Below are 24,635 nucleotides of genomic sequence, written 5' to 3'. Positions count from 1 at the left end.
GAGGAAAAACCAATACCCATCTCCATCAGACTAACTGGCTTCCAGCCATTCTGCTCTAGTTAAGAATTTTATCTGATGCACACACTCCCCTCGCAAGGCCTGGAGCTACAGCAGGACCACATCTACAAAGAGACTTCTCGATCCATCTCTCTTGAGCAACAAGGAAATTACCAATCTGACTTTCAGGGTTCAGAAAAATAAGCTCACACCTTTAGTTAAAGCAGACTGACTTATATCAAAATAAACAAACCCATCAATTCTAATTTAAATCTGAAAGGAAGAAACCTTGATTTAAATGATTATATTCTAATTCTGGTTTTGTTCTTTCCAGAAGAAAGGCTACTTATCCCTAAGCTGGAAGTTGATTTGAAACATAGGACAAGTCTATGCTAAGTTTGACAGCACTTTTTTTCCTCATCTGTCTTACGTTTATAAACCCTAGAGATACATTTATTTACTTCTATGTTCTTTAATCTTGTATTTACTAGGAGCTAGAAGATATTTGAGACACATGTCAAACTGATCTTGGATAGAATTAAATAAATGCAGAAAAAACAATGTTAAAGTTGCTGTATTAAATAAAAAGCTGAGTTGAGTTACCAGTTTTACTACAGATTTCTCTTATATATAGGAGTATGTTTACTTACAATGTATTTTTCATACGCCTAAGTGTGTTTATTCACAACTAACTGGTTTATATAACAATTTCTACAGCTTAGTAATACAGCTGATCAAATTTTGGTCACTGGTTTTATAACTTATAATAAGAACAAGTCTTCAAAACAGCTTTTATTCATCATTTAGAATAGTAAATCAGTTTCATATGTATATATTATTAGCTGATATAAATAAAATAGAAAGGAAAAATATTCAAACAATATATTCTACAGCAGACTTCTGTTGCTGTTGCCTGACGAAAGTCTATTTCAACAAGACTTGTTTTCAAATGTTCTGCTAGGTAGAAATTAAGTAGTTAAGGAACGAGCAATGCAGCACCGTGTGTCAACTGACATCTCCACCATTAGCTCAAAGGAGTAAGGCTCAAACAACAAAATCTTTTAAGGACTCTCTTAAAGAATATGGACTGCAAAGGGTCACCACCAAATAAAGGCCACCAGTGATAACTCACAACACGCAACAGATAGAGAGCAGAGGCCACAGCAAGAAAAGCAACCAAAGCTCTGTTTGTTTTATGAAGAGAGCAGAGGCCACAGCAAGAAAAGCAACCAAAGCTCTGTTTGTTTTATGAAGAGAGGTCATCTCCAGTGCCACCCATCTGGTGTGCCCCACTCTGGTGTTAACTCAGCTCCAGCCTAGTTAATGAATAAAGCAAGCCTAACAGCTCCAACAGGGACCTGCAATGAGCTCTGTTCCCAACCACCCTCTTGGCTGTTACCGAAGCTTTTGATATATATCAGTTTTACAATTTGAAAATACTAACTCAAAATGTTCCACAGGGGTACTCCAAATCATTGCTGAGATGTTAAAAATCATATTACATAAAGTGCATTTATACATAAGCATATGGAGATAGGTTCTCTTTAATAGTTCTCTTATAAAAATAGACAGTTAAGATACTACGATAATTAACATTAGGATATTATGAGAATATTTACTTCATACATTATGAACCAGGCAGGTCTGAGGAACACAGAAATGAAGTGAGAGAATAATTCATTTGAAAGAAGGGTGATGAAACAAAGATCTGGCCAAGTACTGCTGGCACAGAGAAGCAAAGCTTACAAACTTAAGGTTAGTAAGCATGTACATTTTGTCTCCTCTCCTCTGTAACATGATTCTAAGGGCAACCATCTTTCTGAGTGCCAGCTGAAGACCTTCCACAAAAGACAAACTCCTGCTTGTGAACAAACTACTCAATAAAATGAATTATTACATCCTACCACTGTATACAGGAGTACAATGTATTTTAGAAACCAGCTGTGACAAAGTCCGTATTAGAAGCCCTGAAGAGCAAGATGAAAACCTTGCTTTAAAGCACTTGAAGTACGCATACCGTATGTCTTGAGAAGAGGGGGCAAAATAAAGCACTTACAAGAGATGAAATAAAGCAAAAGCTTTGAATCTGTGAAGACAACTACTCTCTCAAGACCATCCTGAAAAACCAAAACAGTTGCAAACATATGCATTTTAGACTTAAAGCACAAAAAAATAGTGACCACAAGATGTTAGAAATGGGAGTAAACAGATGATTCCCTGAACTAATTCACAACTCGAAGATGTCTGGGTTGCAATAAATCTGTATCTGAATGATTTAAAAGGGACAGCAATAAAAAGAATTAGTACAAAGATGAAGTTCCCAAACCTCCCAAATCCACTTACACCAAGCATTCATAAGGATTTCAGGTGGGCTTCAAATAGCATAAATTTCTTGGGCATCATAAATTTCTACACATCCTACAGATTAAATATATACCTGAGATTGACCATAACAGTGTTACTGCACAAAGGTGCAGCCCTAAAACCACCTAGGCAAGAGCCCAGGAAGTTTTGACAGCTATCTCTCATTCTAGTCTCCTGTAGGCAGCCATAATCCATCCTTTCCCACTAAACTTATTAGAGGGATGCTTTAACATGGTACACCAGTGTCATGTGTCTTTGTATTACTCTTTATTTTCCCATTCTGCAGCTCTACTCTTGTCAACTATTTCATTGCTCTCAGCAGCATTAAACAGCACTGCTGGATTCACCAGTGTGGTCCTGTCCTACATGGAAGACAGACTAAATAATTAGATTGCAAATTACTATCACAAAAAAATAATTTCAATCTGAAGGCGGGGGGTGGGGGGGGAAGGAGGGAAGAGGGAAAGTAAAAGGGAAACTAAAGCACAGGGAAGCAGAAGCTACCTTTTAAGACTTTCTGTTCATTATTGATTCTTGCCACTTTCTATTCCCAGCACCCTGGCTTGAATACTTTTATCTACTCTCCCCACATACTAGTGGGACAACCATGATGGAAAACACCATGCATCTCTCGGATCTTTCCATGCAGCTTTGTCTACAGTTGAAACACAGTGTATTCCAACAGTTTAGATATATCTATGTTTCATCTGTTTGTTTCTTGCAAGACAAGAAACTCTATCACTGGAGTACAAGCAGTACATTCTGTTGTGCCAGCCTGAGGAGACTGGAAACACTTGGACTTCAGTAAAATCTGACTCCCTATGTGACATCCCACATTTCATTTTCATAAGACAAGAACTAGTACATTTTCAATTGGTGACATTTTTCTGCTATCCTTAAGACATTCTCTTCTAACAACAAAAAAAGTTTTAAAACATCTTACTAAACTTACACACATTCTCATCGCTGTAAATACACCTTTAACCTTGAATAATAACTTCTGTCAAGCTCTGAACAGCCCAAAGAAGGGCTGTAGGCTTAAATACATTTTTCTAAACCTTTTTTTTAGTGGCATTTTATTTCTATGCATGTTAGCTACAGTTGCTATAACAAAGAAAAACTAAAATCACTCCAGTGAGCCTAAATAAAAATTCAGACAATATGTTTTCAGGGAATGGAATAAAGAAAAACTCAAACTAAAGAACTCAGTCTTTTGAAAGAAAATTCTTATTTAAAGGCTAAAATAAATATTATTCATGGCTTTGCTGAAGACTTCCAACAGACCTTCTATTACTACAAGAAAAATATAGCTTTCATATGAACTCTTTATATGTGTTGTGTATTGATATACACATAGCAGCTGGAGAGCAGCTCTTTTGTGAGATTCAGATATCCCAGATAAGTTGAACGCTTTGGGGTTTTTTCTTCATTTTAGATCACAAATAAGCTTTAAGAATAAATCAGAACATAAAACTAATACAAATATCACCAGTAACACTTATATTTTATTATTTAAAGTAGTAAAGTTTTAAAGAGAAATTAAATTCTTCCTAATAAGATATTTCTTAAGATTAAATTTCTAACATAAGTATTTATCAAAGAGATTAAATATATTTAAATAGGACTCTATTACAACTGATAACATTTCCTTAGAGCCAAAACCAGCATCAAGAATCCCCAAATTCAAGTAAGTGGAATGAAAGGCCTCAACTGAAAAATAACATGAAGTGAGATGAAGGCAGAATTATTTAATCAAGTACAAGTTTCACACTGGATTCTGTCCTGCTGGCTAGAATTATTTGACATTTTCCAAAAGCACAAAGATATCACTGGGGTTCAGCTCTAATCCCCCTTTCCTTCTCCAACCGCCAAGATGTTTGTTACCCATCAGAATTACACTAATATGGATCAAAAGTCAGTAGAGTGACGAGGATTAAAGAAAACTACTGTTATTAGTAATTGTGCATTTGGTTCTGAACAAGCCTTACGTTTAATGTACTTCTTTATATAACTAGATACCATGTTTGGTCCAATTAGGTATATACAACATTATTAAAATGAGTGGCATGTGCATCAAGAAATCAAATCTCTCTTTTTTGAGCATTTTAAGAAGGCCAGGTATTGCATAACTGTATCAGTGGTTTATCGACTATTGCTGGAGAAAAAGCTGATTGTCCATATAACCTGCATAATCTCTTATTTATCACTTTTTTGTTCATTTTTTTATATAAAATGCTAAGGGCTCTGCACAAATAATGCATTTAAAGAGTAGTTGCATTATTCTTCTGCTACTCAGTTTGCCAATTTTTAAGCTGTCACATGGCCACAAAAAAATAATTTGCACTATTTGAATAATATGGCCTAAACAATAACACCACAGTTAAACAGCAGTGGAACTACAAGTACATTTCATAGCAGAAATCTGCTTCAATATAAGTAAAAAACCCCACCACGCAGATTTAGAAAACACTGCAAAGAGATGTCTTTGTCCTTATATATGCAGCATTAACTACTCTAATGCACAACATCTTTCAGATGACCCAGGAGGAATCTTTGGAGTGTTTGCTTTTGAAAAAGAGAAAAACACACACTTATAAATCCAGGACAAACTGTCTTAACCTATTCTCCAAGAAGGTCGCAAATTGCATGTTAACTACTTCAGCAAAACTCTGCACAGAAATAAATGTTCCATATAACCACAAAACAGAAGCAGCGACAATAAATGCGAGCTTCATCCAAGTAGCTACTGATTATTTCTTATCTGAACATATATGCTCAGTATTAGCTCAGTATAATGGTTTTTCACTCTTTGGCCTGCCTGGTAAAACCTCTAAGGTTGGCTCCAAGAGGGATGATGTCATATAAATATTGATGTACAGCATGTATGCATCAGGTACCAAACAGTGTCACACTGGTGCAGGTGAGATAAACAGACAAGATAAGCAGACAAGCTTTAATAAACAAACAAGCAGAAAACACCATGATGACATGCACACATGTAAAAGAATCAGTGGCTTTTTGAAGCCGATCCAGCTCAAAAGTAGCTGTGTCAGTAGAACAACTGAAGCTTACGCCAGGAACATTGTTAGCCAGCAGTATCACCAACCACTGTAACTTTACACTTACCCTTCAACTCATTAAGATTCTACTACAAAATAGCATTCTTCCAAATAGCAAAATAAAAATAAAATCATTTGTTAACACACAAGGGCTGGAGAGCGGCTCTCACAGGCACACCCCACCACCTACCTGGAGAATTCAAACTCTTAAGCACCACATATTCTTTTTAAACATGAATGAATCACTCAGCTCTTCTGTATCAAGAATATGAAGAAACTGTCAAAAAGAAGAACTGAAAGGTCAAGTCCGACAAGCAACTGAAGAGTCAAGTTATAGTCTCTATTACAACCAAGACCTTTTGGTCTTAAGAAAATTAGCTTGAAAAAATTTTGTGCCATTTCATGCCTCATTCCCCATGGAATTACGTTGGCTAAGCATCCACAACTAATTATTTCTCCATATTGTGTTCACTAATCACGTTTCGACAATTTCACTTAAAAAAGCCCTAACCTTAAATACTTATCTTCTCTTAGCAAGTCTCTTCAGGTCAAATCTGTACTTTTAGAAAATGCCAAATAATTCTAGCTAGGAAAAGGGAATCCCATGATAATCAGCACTATTAAAGAAAACAAAACCAACGACAAAACCGCCACTAAGTAAACTTCTGGCATAACTGAACATCCCTTGACACAGCTATATAATTTGAACAGCTCTACGGTTTACATTAACCCAGCTTAATGCATTTTATTGCATGACTGCTGAAATGAAGACACACTTCAGTGACATTCCCTTTTCTTTCATAGTATGAATGGAAGCCAGTATTAACATAAAATGAAGACGGATCTCTTAAAAGCACCTGACAGTAAAGCTGGTCAAATAAATGCATACTACTTTCTTCCCACTCTGCTGCTCCACTGAAGTAATGTAGCTGTAACTATGCTAATAGATTCTGCGCCTGTATAAAACAGCTCATCTCTGCATGAATGCAAATTACATGTCAAATGTTTATAGCATCAAAGTTTTATACATGTGGTCTATACTGTAATGGTTATACTGGAAATAAGCCAATAAGGGAGAAAACCTGTGGTGTCTATGGGGAGATTTTTTTAATAGGTTTTGTATCCAAACTAAAATAAAGTGTGTTTAGTGTATCTTACATAAAAGAATCCAACCAAAACAAAATATCTATTTGCTCCCCCAACACATTCTACAGTATTCCAACTCATTCAATCTGTGCACTCTGACCTGTAATAGAATTCCAAGAGCATATGAAAGAAAATAGATACACAAAGATGACAGTAATGAAACAGCATACCATTCATCAGTATAAGGAATAAACCTTTATTGTATTTATTGACATACAGCTCCTGTAATTGACAAAGTTGTAGTAGAAGTTCCTATCAAAAAGGAACCATCAGAAACACAACTAAATGGCAAACCTTCCTGCAAACCACGGTGGGTACAGAGACATTTTATTAGGTAATATACTTGAAATGCACCACATAACCCACTGAAAACAAACTAACACACTTACTTCAGTTTTCTGGCAGCGCTGACGTAAAGAATAAGTATCCATAGAGTTAGTCTAACAAGAAACAAAAATTTGCAAGAGAAGTCACTACACTAAACAGAAAAAGTTTATCACAAATGTAAGTCATGGAAAGCAAACACGGAGATTACTACATTTTGTTCTGTATGATAGCAAGTATTTCAAGCACAAAAGAAAATGGAAAGACTTATGGTAAGACTCATCAGCTATAAGATCTGTCATGTTACATCAAACCACACATCCCCTTCTATGCAAAGATGATTAATGCCACATCTCTATGGGTATATTATGAAAAACAGGACACCAGATGTCCTGTTTGCTACCACAAACTAGTAATTTTCATCTTCCAAAGCAGGATTTAGCATCCAGAGCATCCTATTTAAAAGCCACAGAAGAAACCATTTTCCTTCAACATCCCAAATTGCCCACTTTAGACTGGATACAACATGGCAGTCAAGTCCCTTTGGTATCAGAAGACCCCTGCAGCTGCGTCCAGCACTGAGCACTATGATCGATCTCCACTTCTGCGATATCAAGGATACAACTGATTCTGTGCGTTAGTTTAGGAAGAAATCTTGAATACTTCCCTTACAAAACCAGAGTTTCAATGCTTTTGTCCACAGCAGTTAGGAATTGCTTATTTCTTCTAGTTTGCATCAAAACACTGTATGCGATCTTGATCTTAAAAATCAACATTAGATTTTAAAGTCGTCCACAGGTACAGCTGAGGACATTTTAAGTTGTATTATTTATTCCTACAAATGCAAATTCTTTTTAACTGAATTAAAACAAAGGCAATACACAAACTCTAGTTAACAGTTACAGGCCTTTTAGTTCCAAATTTATTACTTAAACTACACTACACAAAATATCTTGAGCAGTAAAATGCAGTATGTCTCACCAAAAAAGATACCACATTCCCAGTTCTTTAAAGGCTACGACATTTTGATCAATAAACTGTAGGGGCAATTTACTGTTTTATACCACTGAAACATATACTCGCTTTTCAGAACGAGTGAGATCTGTCGCTGCAATTGTTAAGGTTTATGTAACACTCAACTTCAAATAAAATGATATAAAAAAAATCCCCAACCATGAAATATGCCACTACATCGTTTACTAAAGATAGACAGCCTGTTCTGGTGGGTAATTATTACTATTCCCAACAGCTATACGTTTCTTTGAAACAAGATGTCTATGTTAAATAACTAAAAGATTATCTTCATATGCAGAAAAAAAGGTAGAAAAACTGGGGACTTGGTTATAAAAGGAGCACACAGTATTATTAGGATTTTTACTGTTATATTGGTTATGAAAATTAGACAAACAGTGGAGAAGATGACCAAGAGCTTGCAAAGTGTAAGTTTTGTTTAACTATGCAAACTTTAACAACTTCAAAAGCATGAAACAGGCAAACATTTCTGCTCGCAAGTCCACCTTACTGAAAACCTACCCATTATGTTGAATGAGCAAATCCTGATAGCCTGGCCAAAATTAAATCCTAAATTGAACTGAATGAGAAGCGTATCAGCTCATCCACAGGCAGTTTGGTGACATTTTGACAGCAGCACATTCAAGCAATCAACCAATTGCTCCCCACATGCTTCTGCAACCCAGGAAAGCTAGCGCTGTGTTACACTGGTCTGCCTTGCGTGGTCTCCCAACCAAAGCTGACACCAGTTCAGATTTCACCACCACTCTCCCATGTATTGCTGACATACTCTCACACGGCTATATCAAACCCTAGAACAGCCAAGTGCTTTGTATTACTTGAAACCAAGAAGCCAAGGTACTGGAAGAAGTCATTACTGCAGGGCTGTTGTTTCCCATTTCTGCTCAGATGACCCAGAGGCAAGCTGCCACCATGGTTTCCCAGCTGCTCCCTCCTATGCCCTCCCTCATGTCCCCCAAGCCTCAAGTGGAGCTAACCCAGCAGAAAGCTGCTTTTGCTGTCCACTCTATGACCTAACCCATGAGAGGATCAGGTGAAGACGAGAGCCAGTACAAAAGACACACCAGCAATGCTGCGATGAGAGCAGGACCACTGCTTCTGACCACAGCCTGCCCTTATCCAGGGGCAGCAGACACACCAGACTGCGCTGCCTGTGGCAAACCAAGCCTGGGGAAGACAACATGAAACCACATGCTCAACGGGACATATCCTTCTAAAGAAATTACTCAAATTCACTGCAATTCGTTGTAGAGAACAGCAATGAGAGCTCCAGTTCAGAAGTCTACAGTTTAAAGCAATCACAGGATTTTTATTTTTTTTATTCTTATATTAGGTATTTGTGTCCCCATTTTAATTCTAGTTCATGCAATCAAAACAAACAGTTAAAATCTTCCCCTGAAGACTTACACATAGTTCAAGGAAAAACCAATTTCTCCTGTCATGTTGCAAGGTTCTCTTAATAGGAGCCACTGCAAAACAGAGATAGCAAGGCAGGAATCACAGTGCACCACAGCAGGAAACATCAAGATGGTGACAAACATCAAAGAAACAAAGGTAGGAGTTTTCTTGAACTAGTAATATGTCAATTTTAGAAAAGGAAGCTATTTTAACTGAAAAGCTAAAGAAAGAATATTTAGTCATCTCATCCCTTTTTGTTAAGCAAAAGTACTTTTCTTCCATCCCCAGGCAGCAGTGATTATTCTAATGCAACATAATAAGGCAAGGATATAAACTACAGATTACCTACCTGTACACCACAGAGCATACCAAAAACTAATACATGCCAGTTGACATCACTTGTCTGTTCAGAAGCAGGGAGTCACCAATTACTAACAGAATGAGAATCTGTTTAATGATTATGTTGATTTACTGAACTCTTGTTAGACAGACTTACAGGCAGTATTGATGAGTTCCATAAGGCATTATATAGTATGGCTGAACTGTTTCAAAACAAATTAAACCAGAACATATTGCACACTATTTAAAGGAATAATAAAAGCCTGGTCGTGAGTGAATCCCCAGGATGAGCTCTCTGAGTAAAGCACAAGTTTTCATAACTGTAAAGACCTACAAATCTACCGCTACACCAGAAAGCACCACATTTATTCACGCTTATGTGCATGGGAACCTACACCCAGGGATTCTTACCTACAAACACAGGTAAGAGAATGTGCCCATTTGGCATACAAGTGTTGGCACTTTACAAACCCTTGAAGAGGCACATGCTGAATTGGGCATGTGTTAACATACGTCTGCTCTAACAGGTAGAGACTAAGAAACCATGTCTGAGAGGATATACCTGCTCCACTGAGCTCACCCAGGCAGAAGTTGAAGAACTTGGATTAGGGACACTGAAAAATGTGGCATATTGCAATTTCTACGCAACCACCTATTGTACCTTTTTGTTGTTACTAATAAATTCTAATCTATCTACAGGAATAGTATAGTAAAAGATTGTCCATCTGCAGGTTTAGTGCAGTGCAACATGGTCCTGAAAGCAAAAAGCATCTATTAAAATTTCAACTCGCAATTTCTCTTCGCTTGCGCTGGGGCTGCATCTAGTTTCTCTTTTTATCTCTTAAGATTTTTAAGTTCCTAAATTAAGAAGAAAATAGAAATTGGTTTGGGGTTTGTTTTTTTTTTTTTTTTCCACTCGAGAAGAATCACTACAAGCAATATCTGTCAATTTGTAATCATTTATTCATACATAATTTACATGAGACACAATATTACTTCCTCTTTCAAAATCAGATCTTGACAAAGGAGTTTTATTTCAATAATGTCATAAAAATGAACTGCAACTGATTTCAAATAAACAACTGTAAAAATACTCTCTACATGATATGGCCATATAAGCCATGCTTCTGCTTTTTAAGGAGAAAATACAAAGACAGAAGAGATTGCAGCAGGGTGCACTTCTAGTCAGAGCCAGGAGGTCTGACATTCATGTGTAATATAGGACAGTTCAAAGAAGCAAGAATGCAGAAACCTTTTAGACAAACAACAGTTTCAGCCTCAACCTGAACAGCCTACCCTGAATGTTAAAATTAACCTGGGAGAGTGAATGATTTAACTAAAGAAATAAGCCTACTGGATTTGACCCCAAAGTCAAGTCATGAATTGAACTCCCTCACTCTCCCCAGATTTCCTCACTGAAGTGGGTGAACCTTCCTAAAACTCGCCCACCAGCTGAACCGCCAACTTTGCAAGGTAACTGGATCTAAAAATATGCGGCTCTACTGGAGCTTTTTAAGATTAAAACTCAAATGCTATGACTGGGGAGATTGAATATTTCATCCACTACCCACCACCTCAAAATTAATTCATTAATAAATACTCATGAGGATCAACCTCCTCCACCTCTAAACCAACATTCCCTGTCACTAAAAACTATGTTTAACTGTAATAACATATTAACCAATATTCTATTTGTAAATCTATAATGATACATCAACATCCTTCTTTATTTTTGATTCAGCATTTTCTTTCCTCTCTCAACGGTGGAATCCCTCGGCAGGAAAAGAGGAACATCAGGAGCACGTCCATCAGTTCTGAAGTGGCTGGATGCTGGCGAGGCTTTCTTTGCTTTATTTATCTCTTTTATTTAAAAACACCTTCTAAATATTCCACAGCGGCTCCAACGTGAAACAGTACAATTCTACTGCGCTTTAACAAATGCCATAGAAACAGAAAAGGACGCCATGAGACAGCACCAAACTCACATATTATACATCGTTCTGAAACACAGATTTACAAAGCCACACTGACTGATTAAAAAATACATAAACAGCATCTATTCAGGAACCTTTCCCTTTTACCTAAGCCATAGCAATATGCACATTAAAAACACAAAGTTTTAGAAGCATCTCAGTTATGTCTTGGACATTTCACACTATCGCAGATAAAACGGTAAGGATTATTTAAGCTTTGCTAGTCTCTTAGTAAATGTACTCAGGGTGGAAGTCGGGCTGAAAATCCTGAACTGCTATTTTAACAAAACTCTTAACAGTTCTGAATGTTCCTGCTAGCTGTCTACTGCAAGAAACCCTTTTACTTCAAGAGTTCCCGAACATCTCGCCCCATACATTTCTGTCCTACTGTGTTCTTTTGATTTTATCTTGTACTCCTCCTTCTCCTTTTATAATCAGTCTGATTGCAAACTGATTGATCCCAAGCTTAACCTCTGCACTCCCCCAGAAATGATGCAGCATGGTGTGATGTTCCTATACTGCAGAACTTATTTGGGTCATTAGCTCTTGGAAAAAAACAGGAACTACACAATTCTGTTCCAATTTGCCTTTAAATCACATTTATAAACTCAGCTTTCTGATTTATCCTTCTGTTTACTTCTCATGCAAGGAACCAGAGACAAGAATGAACTTGAAGCAAGTCCTTCACTCATTGCAGATTTAAAGTCTCCAGTAATGATTATAGACTTATTTACAGCTTGCTTACACACAGGGATTTTGACAGCTATTCTGTAAACACACTCTCCTACCCACTAAGCTCCATTGTAAACTACCAGGAACATGCACAGGGTCAGACTTGAGCTCCTTCTGTCATCCTTATTCTCCTTATCTCAGAAAGCCAGAATCTGAGCCCACATCCTTGTGCACCACAAGGCAGATCCTAGCAGCTACCACCTGGATGATCTTTTTGGGTATTTGTGGATATAGTTTTGTGAGGACTACAGTCCTCAAAAGTAAAAGAGGAGATGGTGGAAAGAATGTTGTCTTGAACAGTAAGACCCTGACCTCACTATTTCATTTCCCACACCTTGCCAGCCTATTGTTCAGCAGTTGTTTCAGTCAGGCTGCTAAGGATCAACGGCCAAATTAAGCAGGACTTAGCCAAATCCCTGACAACCTGCATCCTGCCACTCCACCCAGAGGAGTATCGAAGCCTCTATTTACACGCAAACACCAAAACAGAAATCCCTGCAAATTAAGTGACAGCACACTTCCGACACCAAGAAGTTCCCTGATGCATTCCGCTTAGCATTTAAAGGCTGACTGAGCAGAGCCGGGGTTACTCCAATCCCACTAACATTCACCTGAGCAGTGGAAACCCCGCCAAAACACGGCAGGCTTCTTATTCCATGGGATTACGGGAAAACTTCCTGGTTGGAACAACATGCCTAAGGTCACATAACAAACAGGATGTCAAGTAAACAGAGCAGCCTGCACAAACACAAAGCTGCTAGTCCCCTCAAAGGGTTCCTTTGAGGAACCACCTTCCCCACTTAACTCAGAAAACAACTGCATAACTCTTTTTTCCTCGCATTCTTTAACCAAACTTAAGCAGAATAAAACAGTATTAAAAATGCTTATTGTACATCCATATGTGCCCAAGAAGCTTTATACTTCTGAAATCAATTTTCAGAGCCTTTGCTTGGGTAAAGGAAACAAGAATATGAATTCACAGATTCTCCTTTTGTCAGTATGCTAGCCACCAGTAGCTCTGCTTTGCATTAGTAATTAATTTTAGTCAAATTATGTTCATTTTGCTTATTTAAAACTTCAAAGCTTTAGGAAAAGCATACTTTCCTGACCTAAAAAGTAAGGGCTTTGAAGTATCTGATGAAAATATACTCTCTACCATACACAACTGAATAATCAGCTGCAGAAAATACCATAATACATTCCCTGCCTTTGCAAATGAAAGGAGATTGTTAGAGATATGCACCTCAAATTCAGAGAGTGAAATAAGCTATCTTCTTCACATAAATCAGAAATATGTTTTTATTTTAAGTATCTTGAGGGGAAATTAATATTTTTGTTCTCATCTGAAAAAGTGTTTAACTTCATAATTTTTTACAGGATTGAAATTGTACTTTTATGCAACTATGAAGAAATGCTTTAAGTATTAAATACAACCAGGAAAAAATAATTCTAAAACTATTTTACCGCCAACCTCTGCTTTTCAGACTATCTCCATTATCAATTTCTGTACACTGCATCCTAATTTAAGCTTCCTGAATCATTAGGAAACTCAAAGCATGGTCAACAGCTTGACCAGAAATGCTTCTCGATTCCTATCTCAAGTAAACATATCTACCAGAGCAGCATTTCATGCCTACCATACCTTGGAAGAATACTTATTCAAGTGGTAGGAGTTACAGATATTTTAAGAAAAACAACAATAAAATGCCGATTTAGACAGTCCGAGCTCCATTTCTCATCACAGAGAAGCAAATAAGAAACACAATCACAGGTTTTTTATTCCAGCTCTTTAATACTTGAAGTCAAATCATGAATTTGAGCACTAAGCAGCATAGCACTCCCAAGCCACAAAAATGCAAATGCCCACAGCAGTAGAATAAAGAAATACAGAAAAGTATCTACAGAAACAGTTCCATTGCATGCCTAAGTCACAACTGGTTTACCAAAACAGCGCAGAATGGACTTAACAGTTTCTATCTTGGAAGCACCAAAGAAAATGACTCGTATGCAACTTTTGTTTAAATCTGAATGCTTCATACCTTTTATTGTTAATAAATCTTGCCTTTAATTTGACCATTTGATTTAGACTGACAGGAAGCAAACTCAAAAGTAGCAGACATACAAGAGGAAGACAGCCTTCTGGCTACTTGGGCAGAGCTGGGGAGAAACCAGAAACTCGCACATAATAATTTGTCCTTTAATAGGAAGCCAAAAGTCATCAACGTTTCTCCTTCATTTGCAGGTAATTTCTTTATTAAATAATTTCTCCATTATTCACACTGCAAATACCCCCTGCTGCCATTCTCAAATCTCAAAGCAAGCCTAGGACACTATGAGCAGCACCGTATCTTCATCATCAAAGACTCTGACCTTAAAGTGCATTTCTGCATTTCTAACACCACCGATCAAACATTCCTGGCAAGTAACAGCCTATTTCAAGTCATCTCAAAAGCAAAGCAATCTCTGATTTCTTGCTTCCTGGAAATGTGGGTGCATTCACTGTCTGTTCTTGGCCATGTGGAATGACTGAGACTTGACGACCCATGGAAGCTGGGTGTGCAGTATCAGCTAATCAGTGAGCAAAGTGAGAAGGGGAGAGCAATCCTTCATCAGAAGCATGTTCATGAAGTAGCTCTTTAAAAACACTGCCTACCTGCCAGATGATAACATTAATCAGGCACTAAGTGACAGAGGTCACCAGCAAAGCCAATGCCAACACAAAATGGCTGCTTGTAAGGACAGCAAAGTAATGAGCAAAGCCTTCAGCCACTAGCAGAAATCCAATCTGTGACCAACCAGAACCCCCTGCACGAGGTGGGAAGTGACAGCTCTGCAGGGGCAGAAACTCACAAGTGCTCTTCCTAGCCCTGGGCTCCTCTGTGGCAAACACCAAGCAAGACATCCCATCTCCACCTCGAACCTCCCACTTCTATAGGAATGACCTAAAAAATATCCTAGACAACCAGCTATGATGGATGTTTTCTCACAGTATCTCTGTTACTAGACCTCTAAAGGAATAAGATGTATTACTGAGGTCAATGACTTAAAAACATGCATTTTACTTTTTAATCACAAAATCTCATTTTATTTCACTCAACAGATGCGTGGTGTGGGACGAGACATCTCTGCACCAGTAGAAGAAAACACTGGAAAATGGCCAGACATTACAATTCATGGACTGTAACAGGTTGCAAGACAGCAGAAAACTTGAAACTCCTCATTTCCCATCTGACAGACTGAAACCTCTGCCATGTTTTTGTCACCTCAGATAGACTATCAGGAAGCTAGAAGGTTCTGAAAATGAACTGACCAAAATAACCTCTCCATTACTTCTACAGAGAGGAAAAAAAAGTCAGAGTATGCGCAGTTTTGAATGGCACTCATAAATTCATTATAACATATGGCCTGACTATATGGAGGGAGAGGAAGGAAAAGGAGTTTAATCCAGTGGAACAGAATGTCCAAGCCAAAAGGATGATGGCACTACTTCAGTGATTAAGGATATTGGGAATATTCCCAGCCTTGTTCCCAGTGCCTTATTACAGCCCACATTGTATCAATCAAAATATACAACATGCACTGCATTCCCTCACTACAAAGCCAGTCATCTCAGCAGAGAAGGCTATCAGGTTGGCCAAGCATTTTCCCTTTATAAACCCAAGCTGCCCCAATCTTCGCATCCTCAACCAGTTCTCCCTTGTTTGTATGTGTGATGTCCAGGAATGTCTCTTGCTGTTGGCTCCTCAATCATCTGCACTGGAAGTTGTCATCAACACTCTCCAGAAACCTCCTCGATTACTTGATTACTGGTGCCCTGCTGCACTGTCACTCCAGCAGACACTGGAGTGAATGAAGCCCCCCAAGAGGACCAGGGCCTGCTATCATGGCTCCCTACAGTCGTATGAAGCTTCATCAGGTTCTTGCTGATCAACCTGCCTGTAGCAGACATGTACAATAACACTGACAACAACATTGGTGTGCCCACTAATCCTGACCTCGGGTTCTCAGCTGGTCATTAACCCCCCCTAAATAGAGCTCCGTTCATTCCAGCTGCTCCCTCACATAACGCTTCACATCATGTTTAAAGCAAGCTCTAAATATCGGTTCCTCTATTCCCAAAATTTACGGCGTTACTTTAGACTACTTTAATCTGAGCCATTTAACTGAAAAACAAATCCAGACTGAAACTCTGCATGAAAGAATTCAATTAAATAGATTCACTGTTTCCAATATGCTTGGAGTGGCAGAGTTGAAGAAGCTAGAAAATTTAAGGGGAAATAAATTTCTCATGCCATCTTCAGACCTTTAGCAAGGAGTATGTTGACAATAAAAAGTATATGGTTGCTTTTAATAGCCCTTTCATCTATAATTATCATAAATATATGTATCTTTTACCTATACCTATCATTGTTATCTATAATTTGCACATAAAACTTCTCCCATAACTGGAATTTCCCAGACATTTTTATACCACCTTTTTTTTCTTTTTTACACAAGGCAGTAACTGCTTTCTTGGCTGCCACTAAACTAGCGGATGTCAAATTAAACTGTTCTTTTGTCCACAGATACCTCAGAGGAAGATCTCAAATGAATGATGAAGTATTCCACTAGTAGTCTATGCTTGGTTTTTAATTTGCAGCTTCACATGTTTTAGTCAAAAGTCTTGGACAAGCAAACCTACAAACATGATCAAAAATCTCACTTAATTCCCCATAACTGACAATTCCTACAAAACTTTTGCATCTCAGAAATAATTTAAGTGGACAAGACTTAGATACCAAAGGTAAAGAAACTACAGTAAGAGTGATTATCTCTTCTCCTGACACAAACTGAGATGATGGTCATTGCTTACATTCCTCAGAGTCTATCTACTCCTGTAATACCCTGCCATTTTTTGTCTTTCCCAGTTATCGTTATGAACTTGCTTATTGCTCCAGAAGTATTCTAAAGGTACACTATATGAATGGGTGTTTGAAGTTGCTGCTACTGATGATCTCAAAATAACTATCCATTTTCACACAAATCGAATTTCCATCTACAGTTTAATCATTAAAAATAAAATAAATAAAAACCCAAACCTTTTGTTCCAAACTAAATTACTGTCCCTGGAGGTCAGTATTGTGCCTATTCCACCTTCCTTAAGACAAACAGCCAAATATATTAACTTCAAATGCCTACGCACTTTATACAGAGTCACATCTCCACCCTACAAATGCAGAAAGCTCACTGGGAAGTTGCAACATTTATAATGACTCTTCTACAGACTAATTTAGCTGATAAAGATGTGCACATAACCTTTGGTCCTTCACTTGCAAAGAACACAGAGCTATGGTGCTTTTTATTACAAAAAAGCAGAAAACCAAAATCCAAATAATTAATTATACAAAAAGATACAAATGGTAGAGGCAAATTTCAACTACTTTGCTCTCTAGGGCCAATCAATAAAGCGCTATGCAGCAAACCAAAACGCTGTTCAAAACACCCCTTAGGGCTGGAGCATATGCACCGAAGAGCTGCTTTCCATCTTTTTAACTAGCTGCAGGCAGCATGCTCTAGGAAAGGAACCTTTCCCTCAAAGTCTTGTTGCTCAAAGTGTAACGGAGGCATGAATTTCCACAGCTGAAGAACAGTTTCTTAACTCAGGCAAAAGATGTGACCTTTGTGCTGTTCTTTTAATATGGCTGATGCAGGCTGGCATTTTTTCAGAAACTTAATCTGATGGTAAAATAATAATGAAAACCAACACCTCACACAGAAATATTTTGAGAAAAAGGGGATGTGAAGTCATCAGGCATTCACAACGCCTTAAAATCTGTAATGTTTTTTTGAGGCTTCAAACTACAGGTACAGAGCAAAGGGAAAGCAAAGGAGCTCTCAGGCTGTCTCCTTCCCTGAAACAATGCCTGGTATCAACAGAGACCAGAGTGATGGTCACTTGGCCATGCCACAGGCCAACCCCTCCAGTTACCTCCAGCTTTCCAGATGCTTCCCATTGTCTAAGCCATAGAAACCATCCAGAAAGAGAGGCTCAGATCTGACCCAGTGACCACACAACATGTCCCAAGACACGCACCCCGCACATACAGCCACTAAGGCCTTGGGCCACTACAGAAATAAAACAATACGTAATTCAATTTTAGGATACAGACTCTTGTAGTTTAGGAAACCTATGAGCAAGTAGAAAGAGACCAGAGACACGGAATTAAAAAAAAAAATCATATGGTGAATCTGCCAACAAACCAGCAGGTTTGTGAAACTCAAGAACCTTCATTTATCGAATATATTTTGCGCTGTCAGTATAAAATTTTAACTGGAGATTTTAAATAGTTATTCCAACAAATAAGTGCAAATACTTGCTGGTTTTTCAATTCCTTCACAGTCAACATTTAGCCACTAATTATACAAGAACATCATGAGGGCTTCAGCTTACAGTTTAGAATTTGTTTTAAGTATCATTCATGCAACAGAGACTTCGACAGCATCTATTCAACAGCACAGCATAACTCCACTATTAAGGAATTTTTCACAATAGTCAATCTTAATTTCTCTTAGTTTCATGGCTACTCCTGCTGTGTTATCTAGTTAAAATAAGATCAGTAGCCAGTTATTAATTATGGATCAATGTTTAATTACCAGCTCCAAAGTTACTGTCATAATCAGTTGCACAGATAACATGATTTCTATGCCCTGTGTTTTATTTAAACGCTATGGAGCAGGGTAGAGATGAGGATACAGCGAATTGGTTCACAGATGGCTATAAATTGGCTTTCTCAGCAGAGACTATTAAAGAAAGGAATTTTCTAGAGAAAATCCCTGGGGTATATGCTTGTGCTGCAGATTAGAGTCTCAAATATGCTCAGAAAGATTGTGTGGTCAACAGCAACAGAAAGAAAATCAGTCTATCAGTCGGGGTTAAGTCATCCTGGAACTGTACCTGTGCGGGAGTCCCCAAAAATAGGGAGGGGGAGAATCTTATCTCTAAGCACTAAATGAATACATTTTCAATTTTTGCTGAACATGAACCTTCCAAACAGGAGAGGGGAAAAATATAGCAGAGAAGTCATTTACTTCTAAGAAACAACCAAATCCCAAGTGTTTCTAAACCCTCGTCTCACTTTTCTGTTTTCCCAAAAGAGCCTCAACATCTTCGCACATTCTTCATAGCATCCTTGTTGGCAGTAATCAGCCAGAAAGACCAAATGAGAGTGTAAAAAAAAAAAAAACCACAACCCAATAGAAATAAAAAACCTGCCACATACACTGACAACATTCCAGAGAAAAATGGGAGGAAACAATTACTCAGATACCTATAAAGAAAACATGGAGTTTGTCAATTTACAATTTATCTAGTGCCTCAGGAGGCAGATCAATGAAAAAAACATTTGCTTTTATAGCAAAAACTTTAATGAATCCCAAATATATCCAAGCAAGGTAAGGAGTCTCTTTGGGTGATCTGGTTGGGAGTTCAGATGGAAGGCCAGGTGGAAAGGTTTACTTATCCACAGCCAGGTTTAAGACTGCAGGTGTTGCAGCTAATTCTCAACCTAATGTCATATTCATGAAGGCTGTCTCTTCTTACCTCATTAGCCCTATCCCCTGATTATAACTGCATGAGGCACAAAGAAAAGTAAATAAATACAGCAGAGTGCAGTTTTTCTACTTCAAGACAAAGCAGTGAGTATCTGTGCCAGAGACAGATTGCTCCCAAGGCAGAAGTTCCCCCAGTATAAAACTAAGTGGGGAAAAAAAAAAAAAATTAGAAATAAAAATAAAAATCACAGTCTGGGTTATATTTATGTTTTCATTTCCTTCTTTTATTTTGAAAAAGCATTCAATAACCATGTGTTTAATGGAACTGCCAGGGAGGAGTGGGACAAACATCTGCTCCACTTTGGCATTTCAGTTTTGTCTAGAGTTTGAAGAGAGCTTTCCAATCATTTGGTTTAGGTACCTGTAGAAAAACTGCCTGTGAAAGTCTGTAGGCTTAAGTACTTCCTGCGTCTGAATGTGAAATCCTAAAAATGATAGCAAAACTGTCAACCAGAAAAAGCCAAATAGGGAAACAGCCTGAACCTTCAAGAAACTTTCAAGAACTTAACACAAAGCCAAGAAAAAGTAAGAATTTGGCATTGAAGTAGCTTCTGGAATCATGAATTGAAAGTTATTTTCAGTAATGCTTTCTGTTGTATGGAAGATCATTAAACTCCCAGCTGATAGCTTCTTAACAAAGACAGAACTTTCTCTGTTCAGCATTAATGAGGTTATTTAGGTACTCAAATCTAGGAATTGAAGGCATCTGCAGTTAGGAACCTTGTACAGTTCCCTATTTTTAACATATGTAGCATGCAGCAGATTTTGTAACAATATTGTTTAATTCAATCTTACCCCCTCTTTTCTTTAAAAAGCACTTTCAACATCCATGAAATTTGGAAATGTTTCAGCAGGACTGAGAACTGGTTTGAAGGCCAGGATAGGGTCGCACAATGCACCAGCGATCTGCTCACTGTTAGAAAACTGAAAAATTACCTTAAGCATTTTTTCTTCTATGATTCTGATTTAATTGTTCCTCATTTATATTCATCGCTGAAATCATCTACATCTGAAGCTATTCTGAAAACACAGCATTCTCCCAAAGGGCCCGATCCAACTCCCATTCAAATAAACAGCTTTCAATGGAGCCTATTCGTTGCTAGCCAACAAGATTGAATTCTGCTGCAGAGTGGTCCCTGGAGCGCTTGTCACAGCTCTTTACAAATATTGCTCCGGTAAGAGCAGGTCTAAATACACTTGTCCACATGCACCACAGACAACTGAAATCTATCTTTTATCTTCTTGAAACACTTGCTCAGATTTAAACTCCAGAAGCAAAAAGAACTGAATCTATCAAGAGTGTTAAAAAGAGGAAAAAATGTCCAACAGTTATAAAAAGGTAAAGAGCCACTGGGAAAGCAGAAGGACAATAAAATATTTTCATGTGATAGGTTCAAGTACCATTTTTCCACCCCTATAATTAAGTTACATAGGAGAATGTTTGTGTGTAGATTACAATGACAGCATACAACCAACTTCTCAAAAAGGTTGTTTCAACACAGCTACGAACAAAAGCAACAGTTTGGAAATAATAAGAAATTTTGCAACAGATAAAGTGTGCAAATGCCAACAGCAAGTCATGAAGAAGGTTATGAGGAAAGATTTTAAATCTCACCAAGCATCTACTCATGCGGGGTTACCAAAACAACAAAGCTTAAGGCAACTATTTCTTGATTACCTCTTGATTACCATATGGAAGATGGTGAGGGTATAATCAAGAAATATATGGTATGGCATAATATATGGTATATATATGAAATATATGGTATAAAGAACAATGTGACAGGCTTTGAGGACAGGTTTTGTCAGTTTATGGCAAATAAATAAAAAACCAGTGGAACTTCTGGTCTGAGTTAAGTAGGGAATGATACAAGTGAGAAAAACTTTCAGTGAAAGGACTCTCCTATTCTTCAGACACTTTATCCTACTTTGCAGGACAGAAAACCAGATTCTGGCTGATGAATTTGTTTGCAGTTTAAAGTCTGAGACTGTGGAAGATTAGGAGATTATTTAGATGAGAATTTTATAATGTAACATTACAAAAATGAAGACCTTTCTACAGCAAAGTGTTATACTTTGAAATTAAGAACCTGATTTGTTGTTACACAGTATTGATGTGGTTCTTTAAAGTAGTCTACTTGGAAAGCACAGATCTTGGGAGATGCTCTCAATATCTGTCAGCATTCAGGAACAGAATCATAAATGTGATTTATAATACAAGTTCAATCTATTTCACAAACACTGCAAAAAAAATAAAAGTTTTTTTAAAAAGTTGGCCACCTTAATATCCCAAGAATACTCTCGAGAATCTAAGCTGATAGCCAGTGATTTCAGTGGGGTGCCTTAAGGGATCACTCCATGCTTTAAGATGACAGAATAGAGCGTGAACTCCTAATTTCCATCTGCACCTCAAATCCCCATTGCAGCACCAGGTAAAGACCAGGCTTGGAACCGCGCTCAACCAAAGCACCTTCCATGCTTCGCTCCGAGATGACAGTCCAGGCAGCACTCCATACTCAAGCCATATAAAATCCCTCCACATCAGAGCCCCACAAGAACAGCAAGGATGCATACAAATCCAGGGAGGTTACTTCTGAGTTCACTCTTGTAAGATCAGTGCCACTTAAGCCATGATGGCAGGAAAGCACCTTCAACCATGTAATGTATACGTACCAAATACTGTTGGGGCTGACAGGATTGCTCATCAACATTAATAGATTTAAGTATGTATGTACACAGATAAACGTATGCATATACACATTTATGTGTATGTATATATACATAAATATACACTCTTTCCCTGTGTATATGAAATTAACATATACTAAACCAACTAATCAATTGCACCTAACTGCCAAATACCATTCTCACCATTAAAAAAGGAAAGTTGGGCACAAAAGATTTCAGATTTAAAACCAAGTTAGCTAACTTCCTCCAGGTTAAAAGATAAAGCACACCGAAGCAGATGCACAATGCAAGTTACCCTCAGCACCAGGACCACGCTTTATCCAACAGCTGCCCCACGCAGCCACACACCAGCAGCAGCGCCTGCGGAGCAGAACCAGCCAGAAACACACCTTTTTTGCTCCAGAGGCTTTTGCTTCTGGGAAAATACTTATGCTCAGAAGCGTGAACCGAAGTACATTCCCACACAGCTGCTAATTTGATAAAAAGACAAAATAAAGAGGTTGGTTGCCAAAGGCACTAGAGCTAAAATGTCCGTATCTCATTTTACCTTAGCATGTCTGCTGTTGAGGTGAATAAAGAGCTCCTGCTATACCTTGGAAAAGCGCCTGAGCATAAGCCCTTCAAGAAGGCCCATTTACTCCTTCTCATCACACTTCTGAGATTCAAGACCACCGGGAAGCCGGAGTGATGACTAGCCTTTCCAGGTGAGCACAACTGTGGTCCAACACTCCAGACTGACCTCAGTCACCTGCACAGTGCTGCCACCCGAAACGTGTTTAAAAAGCGATATTACATTACCCACGGCATCACCTATTTCTGCTACTGGAAAAATTAAACGCACTCTCAGTTTCAGGGGCAGGGAGGCTTTCAGAGCTAGCGCTTCAGGTCACGCTTTGACCAGACCGGGCAGCGCCTCTGCCCCGACCCGCCGGGGGCTGCCCGGTCCTGTTATCTCCACCGCCAAGAGCACAGCGCGGCCCCGGGCTCAGCGCATCCTCCAGGCAACGACACCCCAACAACAGCCCGAGCTGCGCCAAGCCGGAGAGCGGAAGGGCTCCCTCCCGCTGCGAGCGGCGCACGGGGGGAGGCTGCGACAGGGGGAGCCCCGCCGGCCGCGGAGGAAGAGCGGCTTCGAGAGGGCGGCGGAAAGCAGCGGCTGAGCAGCCGGGGAGCTGGGTGGCTGCTCAGAGGCTCCCCAGCGCGCCCAGTGCACGGCCCGCCGCCCTTCCCTCGGTGCCTGGGCCACGAGCAGAGCCGGCGGGATGCCAGGGCCGGGCTCACTCACCGGGAAGCTGCCCCGCAGGCGGGCGGATTTCAGGGCCAGGTCCCGCAGCACAACCCCAGCCTGCCCGGCCAGCGGAGCCGCCATCTTAACCGCGCCGCGTGCCCTCCTGGCGGCCGCTGTCTCCGCCCTGCCCCGCTCCCCGGGCGGAAGCTCGGCGGGGCCCCTCGGCGCCTATCCCGCCGCAGGGGAGGAGAGGGGCCGGGCGCGGGCCTCGGGGCGGGCAGCGGTAGGGTCCTGTGAGGGGGACCCGTGAGGACATCTTGGGGCAGGGTGTGTGGAGGGGCCGGTGTGAGGGAAGGGTTTGGGGGTAACTGTGGTGAGCGCGGCTGGGTGCAGGCACAGCAGTGGCCGGGAACGGTGGGGTACATCAACGATGTGCAGAGGGGATGGGGAGTGTGAGGTAAAAGCCTTGAACTGCTGGAGGCACTGCCTTGTCTGGTTTGCCTTCTCGCTTACTTTCTTCCTTTTTTTTTTCCATGACTAAAAGCACTTTTTTTTTTTTTTTCTTTTTATTTAATAGGAAATGTTAAATTAACCCAAGCTAATAAACCCTAATAAGGCCTGCTGGGATCCAGCTGACTCTGCATAGGCACTTTAATCTGAACTCCGCAAAATGCCTCTGTTCATTCTTCATCCACAGGTAAAACCTGTTAGTTAAGGCCAAAGCTGAGATGCTGAACTCAGGCGCACCTGGGGGGCAGTGCATAA

General features: G+C 39.3%; 1 protein-coding gene across 1 annotated transcript in view; it reads right to left on the bottom strand.

Annotated features, from left to right (window-relative positions):
• Positions 1–24,212, bottom strand: part of SUCLG2 (succinate-CoA ligase GDP-forming subunit beta) — a 125,446-nt gene extending 101,234 nt beyond the window's left edge. Inside the window, exon 1 of the mRNA XM_030501600.1 lies at positions 23,928–24,212. Within this exon, the coding sequence (XP_030357460.1) occupies positions 23,928–24,011 (84 nt within the window). The 5' untranslated portion in view covers positions 24,012–24,212. The remainder of the gene's footprint in view (positions 1–23,927) is intronic.
• Between the last annotated feature and the right edge of the window lie 423 nt (positions 24,213–24,635).

This window comes from Strigops habroptila, chromosome 11 (genome assembly GCF_004027225.2).
Source record: "Strigops habroptila isolate Jane chromosome 11, bStrHab1.2.pri, whole genome shotgun sequence".
NCBI classification, from domain to species: Eukaryota; Metazoa; Chordata; class Aves; order Psittaciformes; family Psittacidae; genus Strigops; species Strigops habroptila.
Note: the sequence above shows the minus strand (reverse complement) of the source record. Positions and strands in the feature narration are given on the sequence as shown.